General features: G+C 36.4%; 1 protein-coding gene across 3 annotated transcripts; it reads right to left on the bottom strand.

Annotated features, from left to right (window-relative positions):
• Positions 1 to 2,514: 2,514 nt before the first annotated feature.
• LOC124894624 (pre-mRNA-processing protein 40A-like) lies at positions 2,515 to 6,285 on the bottom strand. 3 transcript variants are annotated; one of them, XR_007051282.1, is made up of 7 exons: positions 6,137 to 6,285; positions 4,501 to 4,592; positions 4,151 to 4,210; positions 3,786 to 4,064; positions 3,538 to 3,688; positions 3,363 to 3,430; positions 2,515 to 2,600 (listed from the first exon to the last, which is right to left on the bottom strand). XR_007051282.1 is itself a non-coding variant. In XM_047405223.1 (6 exons), exons 3-6 carry the CDS (start codon positions 4,160 to 4,162, stop codon positions 2,589 to 2,591), a joined length of 309 nt encoding a protein of 102 aa, XP_047261179.1. In that variant the 5' UTR covers positions 4,163 to 4,210; positions 4,501 to 4,592; positions 6,137 to 6,285; the 3' UTR covers positions 2,564 to 2,588. The 3 variants fall into 3 exon arrangements, 1 of the variants encoding a protein (XP_047261179.1); XR_007051281.1 differs by having other exon boundaries at positions 3,786 to 4,067; XM_047405223.1 differs by lacking the exon at positions 3,363 to 3,430 and having other exon boundaries at positions 2,564 to 2,600; positions 3,686 to 3,688; positions 3,786 to 4,067.
• Between the last annotated feature and the right edge of the window lie 379 nt (positions 6,286 to 6,664).

Below are 6,664 nucleotides of genomic sequence, written 5' to 3' on the forward strand. Positions count from 1 at the left end.
TTCAAAGTAAGGCTCTCGTGATGAAATGGTTGTGGAAATATGCAAACAATAACCAGCTGCTATGGAGGAAAGTGATTGGGGCTAAATATCCTGAAGAAGATAGATGGATGACTAAAGAAGTGACCACACCATACGGGGTTAGCCTCTAGAGATCTATTAGACACTAGTGGAATGAAGTTAAAAGCAACTCAAAGGTTAAAGTGATGGATGGAAACAAGACTAGGTTTTGGAAGGATAATTGACATGAGGATGGGAATATGGAAGTGATTTTTCCAGATATCTACAACTTGGTATTGTTTCAATAGAGGACTATAGCAAAATTATGGACACCACATGGGTGGAACTTCAATTTCAGAAGGCAACTTAATGACCGGGAGGTAATGAGAGTAGTTGAATTTTTTAATACCGTGAACTTATTCAATGGACTGCAGACAGTGGAGGACGTACTATGGTGGATGGGAAATGAAAAAGGAATGTTCAGTGTCAACAAAGCCTACAAGATGATGAACCAAATAAATCACTCAGATCTTGGCCATGGAAGCAAATATGGAAAAGTAGGATACCTCACACAGTGTCATGCTTTGTCTTTGTATGGTTACTGACCAAGGAAGTAGTTCTTACACAAGATAATGTCATGAAGAAAGGGAAAACCTTGTGCTCCAGATGTTTCCTCTGTGGAGAAACTTTAGAGACGGTTAACTATGTATTTCTACATTGTAAGTACACCCAACAACTTTGAAGAATCGTCTTAAGACTAAAAGGCATTTCTAGGACAATGCCTAGGAAAGTATCCGAGACTTTAATGTGCTGGGAGAAGCAGGTGTACATGCGAAGGACAAAGGTAGATGGAGAATTATCCCTGGTGCTATATGGTGGGCTATATGGAAAGAAAGGAATTCTAGATGTTTTGAGAGCATATAGAATAGTGTGCAGAAGGTTAAACTCAATTGCATTTTGCTTTTATGTTTTTGGTGTAATCAACTATACTCTAATGATACTGCCTCGATAATTGATGTTCTAGACTCAATTTAGATATAGAACAGTCGATTTAGGAGTACTCTCGTATATAAAGGTTTCAGTACAACCCATGTACTGTGATATAATACAAAGTTACCAAGTTAAAAAAAAAAGATAATAATTTTTCAAGTACTAAAAGTTTATAATATAACAAATAAAGCAATTAAATCGGAGTTCAAATTAGATGGGTTGGGTTATGACCTGCATTTTAGAGCATTTCAACCCAACCCATTTCAGCCCAAGTAGCTTTAGGGTGGGTTAATAACCCACCCATTTATTAACTCAGACCTCTTTGATCCACCCAAATCCAGCCAACACCGCCTATTTGACAGCTTTAGTTTAATAGAAGTAAAGTGGACCATGCCAGAACACATACCAGATCTATTGAGTTGAAGTAAAGTGGACTATAAAAGGACACACAACAATCCGTTGAGCTGTTGGATTAGAGGGGATTAGCAAGAATTAGAAGAAATGGGGGAGAAAATCCTTCCTTGTATTTGGTGGAATGTATAGAGCGAGAAAAGTTGAAGGTATTTTAAAGATAAATATAATTCCATTCAGAAAGTTAAATGGAATAGCATTGTAGATTTTTGTATTTTGTTTAAGGGCCAATGTGTACAGGATGCATAACAGGTAGTAGATCTCTTCGAATCCTTGCATTATTTTCATTATTTTTCATTTCTTTTGGACTGCTAGCATAACCTTAACGCTGACGAATACAAAGTAATCTCTCCAGAAAAAAAAAACTGTTTACCTCAAAAAGAAAAGAATAAAAATGTTCAAACTTCCTTACAGCTCCAGTTGTTGGTCCCTTAATACTTGTCCCTCACAACCAGCCAAACTTTCTTTGATAACCGTCGTGTTTGGGCCAGCTTGCACCTTGACTAGTTACACCAGGTACTTCTACCTCCCACCAGCACAGATACTGGGTAAGTCTGTCCATCAAGGCTTGGACAGACGGTAAGAAATCACCTAGTGTTTTTATCTCTACTGGAAATTAAACCTGAGACCTCATGGTTCTCAATCTACTTCATTGACCACTAGGTCACACTCTTGGGTGCAAGTGTGCAACCAGCCAAACTATTATTCTGTAAACCAGAACGAGAAGTGTGAACCACAATATTATACCAAGTCTCCCCTCTCCATATCGCCATAGAGTTACAATAACATTACATTAATCAGAAAGTAAATAAAATTGTTTAAAATAGACCAAATATAATCCTGCTGTGTATGCCTAAACACATTTTTTAGAACAATAGTGTTAAATATAAAATCTTTTAGAACTATATTGGAAATAAAAGGCCAATGCAAATCCCAAATGAAGCCTACATAGTATAGTAAGATCGAGGAGATCTTCTCACTAAACAAACTTTCATCAGAAATCACTTATGCTTAGGAAAGAAAAAGTGGTTCTATGAAGCTTCATAGAAAAGAATGGTGTACATCTTTTTCATTGATAAGTACAAAAAACTGGATAAAACTTCCCATAAAAATCTCGATGACAAGAGACCTCACCTCCATTTCTGTCATCAGCTCTTGAGGTTTCTCCCAAGTAGATTCTTGTCCTTCTATTATAATAGTATCTAAAAATCAATTCAAGAATTGTAGGAATGTTATTAATTGGTTGAAGTAATAAAGCCATAGGAAATATGACACATTAGCAACCATAATTGGCCTACTGATCATCAAAAGATGCTGAAAATAGCAATAACTACTAGCATTTAGCCACATGTAAAATATGTATGATGATAGAGAAATGGGGTCAAAATGAAGTTATCGGTAGAGGTGTATCAAGTTCTGTTGATCAACAATCAGGTAGAATTTGGTAGCGGTGAACGGCAGCCCATGTGATAACTTTGGCAAAGAGGACTGAAACGAAGGGGCCTATTATCTCCAGTGCTAATGGAAGCAGAATGATGTACAAAGTACTAGATGTGGATACTTGAGGGACTTCTTGGCAGTGATGGGGGCCAACACACCCACCACTTGTTCATAGACAAGACATTAAGTGTTTGTGATGCAGACATTAACCTATTTATATGAGTAATCTATGTGAATATAATCCCAAAGCAAGAATTCCGGAAAGCCAAATCGGCATGCTCTTTTTTTCTGTCTGGAGAACACAAAGTGGTAAAAAGATTGGATCTGAATGAAAATGATATTTTTGCAAAGCTCCTTTTCTTGTATACCGCGGTTTTACAACTTTTTTGTTCACTGGAATCTTAATTTGCTTGCAAAAAACTATCATAGAATTCAAATGTTGACTCTCTCAGTCAACACACACCCATTAACCCATTAACTTAAGCATGTTACTTGTTGACAATTCAAAAAAGGGAATCACATACTTTTTCCCCTTTCGAGTAGTATGCTCAATCCAATCTGACTGAACAGTCTCAACTACGTAATTTGCTTCCTGAAACCCAAAAAATAAAGAACCTATCACCTTCAACCTAAAATCCTATTTCAGATGTCAACAATATTAATGCAAAACGGGTACAATAAAACACATTGAATTCTCACCGGAACAACCAAGGGAGCTGTTAATTCTACATAGTTGTTGCAGAATTCACATTATGATTACTTATTGGCATCCAGGGTTACAACCCTGATGGAAACCTATGATCATTTATCTGTGTTTGATACTGGAGCCAGAAGAATCTGCATTTACCTGCTGCTAAAGACGATAACAAAATGTATTTCATCAATATATGAATGGAACATCGGAAACTGATTGACAATAACCACAAAAGATCTTCCCAAGGCCTTACATTATATGAAGAAGAAAGAGGTAAATTTGGGCCACCAGAACCAGGCATGTGGTTATTTGACATCGGAAGATTTCGCTGAAAATCATGGGGAATAGGTGGTCCCTGAGGCATACTATGCATTCCTACTACAGGTCTACCAGTAACCTGTTGCATAGGATGAGGAAATTGGATTTGAGAAGGTTGAGACATCGCAACATTTGCATGTCCAAGTGGCAGAAATTGTTGAGATGACCCGGAACCATAAGGTTGTGCCTGCTGGGCTGGAAGCATAGGCTGGAACTGCTAAAGATGAGGGGAAAATAGTTATCATAATGTCTCTACATTCAAAAGTCATTTATCCCTCCCCCAAGCCTCCACAACTTTACCTGCAGTGACATGGATGGAATAGCACCAGGAGCAGGACCAGCCAGAGGAGGTATAGGAGACTTCTCAACCAATATCCATGCAAGGAAGATCAGATGAAATCAGAATATAGCTACTTTTCAATCATATTTAGTTAATTTTCCAATCAATGTTGAAATCTTGTGTCCATGCACAACTCCCTAAATTAATTTGAAGGACAAGGCAAGAATTTTGAAGCCAAACCACATAGTAACATGAAACCCTTTTCTTCATCTAATAAATAGAAAGCTTGAAACGAGAATAAAGAGAGATAGGAAATAGATAACCTATCACAACATTAGACGAGAATGGACAAAATGATAAGCATCTTTACCTTATGGCTTGGGTTCAACAGCTACTGATGGCCTAAGTATCTTTTCTTCGAGTGTAAAGAAGCACGTCTGTTAATGCAAAATTTCTGTCAAACTAGACAAAACCACAAAATATGTTAGTGAGATTTCGGCAAAGTTAGTTAATATGCGACTCGATATAAGTTTATTGAGTTGGAGTTGTTATTCTACAAAAAGAAAAAAAAAAGATTACTTTTTGATGGCCATCTGATGTATTATCATCCCACCCACCCACTATCTAGTGAACATCTATCCAAACCAACTACTTCCTTGATACTTTTTCAGGTTATAGAGTCTAAAATCAGCCCTTAAGGTCTCCACTTGTCCTTCCCAGGTAATTGCAGAATGCTGAATCTTTTCACTTATTCCAAAACCTTCCAAAACAAACTAACACTGAGAATTGTTAGGAAAAAAAGTAACACAATGAGGAGGCATTTGGACATGAATCATTTGACAATAATTCACAAGGGCGAATTTGAGTGTGTGTATATGTGTGTGTGTGTGTGTATACGAAACTAGATTGAAAAAAGGTATTAGGAAGTTGAAGTGTGTTTAAAAATACACAATTGAAGTTTTGTCAATGAAGCTTCAAGAAACATGAGACTCCTAAAACCTATTTTTCAAATTGAGATTTCATATTTCATGTTTGAAGTTGAAATAAAGTTCAATTTGATAAACAAACACTTGAAATAAACACATTTTTCAAAATTAAGAAACAAAAGCTATGGAGAATAAGCTACTCAGAATACATGAAATCATCTACCTCAATCTCGGCTAAACTTAGAAGTTGCATCTTCTTCTGCACTAAAAAGGGATGGAACTGGAAAGCATCATCAGATGGAAGAAGAAATGAAAATAAAACAATGGGCAAGTGATGCAAAATGAGAGATCAGAATATTCAATTTAAAAAGGGACAAACATCCAAGGACTGGAATTGCAACCACTGTCACTATCTCATAAGTTTAACCAAAGTTGTTAGGCTCTGAAGGTGAGTGCCATAACTATCCTCTCCCACGAAATGATTTTGGATAACCTACTCATCATCCTCTCTCTTTAGAGCGGTCAACAAGACTCCAATCAAGAAACATTTTTGTCTAGCCATTTAAGGAGAAAAAACATGCATCACCCACTTACTCTTAACAAGGACTCTTTTCAGTATTTTCCGAAACACAGCAATTAGGAATAGAGAATATATATATCAAAGAAAGGTCTAACTGTTGGAATCATCTTTTCCATTGCTATTTGATACATTTCAGTCATTAACATTAGTGAATTAGGTGAAAGTGCGGAAAGAGAGGGATTCGAACCCTAGGTAAACAAAAGCCTGCATAGCAATTCCAATGCTACGCCTTAAACCACTCGGCCATCTCTCCTACATAATGATTATGACCCAAAAACCGAGACAATTATTGATTGTAAAGTACGACCAATCCATTCTAACTAGAAAAATCCTAAATTTGGCCACGATATATTTTAACTACTATCAAATTCAGAAAAAGTAAAGCAACATCCATTCTAACTAGAAAAATCCTAAATTTGGCCACGAAATATTTTAACTACTATCAAATTCAGAAAAAGTAAAGCAACATCCCAAAGCAATTCCGAAGTTTCGCCACTAACCTTTATAGGAAAAGTGTAGCTAATATCCACATGAAAGATTAAGCGAAGAGCGCCGACGGAAAACAACCTCGGCGGCAATGCCGCAGCGAGAGGCGGAGCCAGATAATTTCGCAACGAAGCAAAAGTTCGGAATTGTTCTGAAACTAGATTCACCGCCCTTTTGCCTATTTATATGTTGGACACAAGTGTCCATTTGAATAAGTTTACACCTGGACTCCCACTAAGGCCGCGCATAAAATGCCGAAAATCGAATCAAAAACTTTGATAATTCATACTGATAATTCGATATTTGGTATGATATTTGGAAATAAAATTTTAATATTTTGATATTCGGGATTGGGTTTGATATATATATATATATATATATATACACACACTAGCCGGCTTATGTCGTGCTATGCGCAGCCCAATGTTGATTCTTAAAAATTTTACGTTATGTATAATTCTATCATTTAATTAAAGTTTTATTTGATTGGTTGATAAATTCTAAGTTAGACATATAATATTATATTTAGATTGATGAAGTTT

Source organism: Capsicum annuum, unplaced genomic scaffold, assembly GCF_002878395.1.
Source record: "Capsicum annuum cultivar UCD-10X-F1 unplaced genomic scaffold, UCD10Xv1.1 ctg76227, whole genome shotgun sequence".
Classification (NCBI taxonomy): Eukaryota; Viridiplantae; Streptophyta; class Magnoliopsida; order Solanales; family Solanaceae; genus Capsicum; species Capsicum annuum.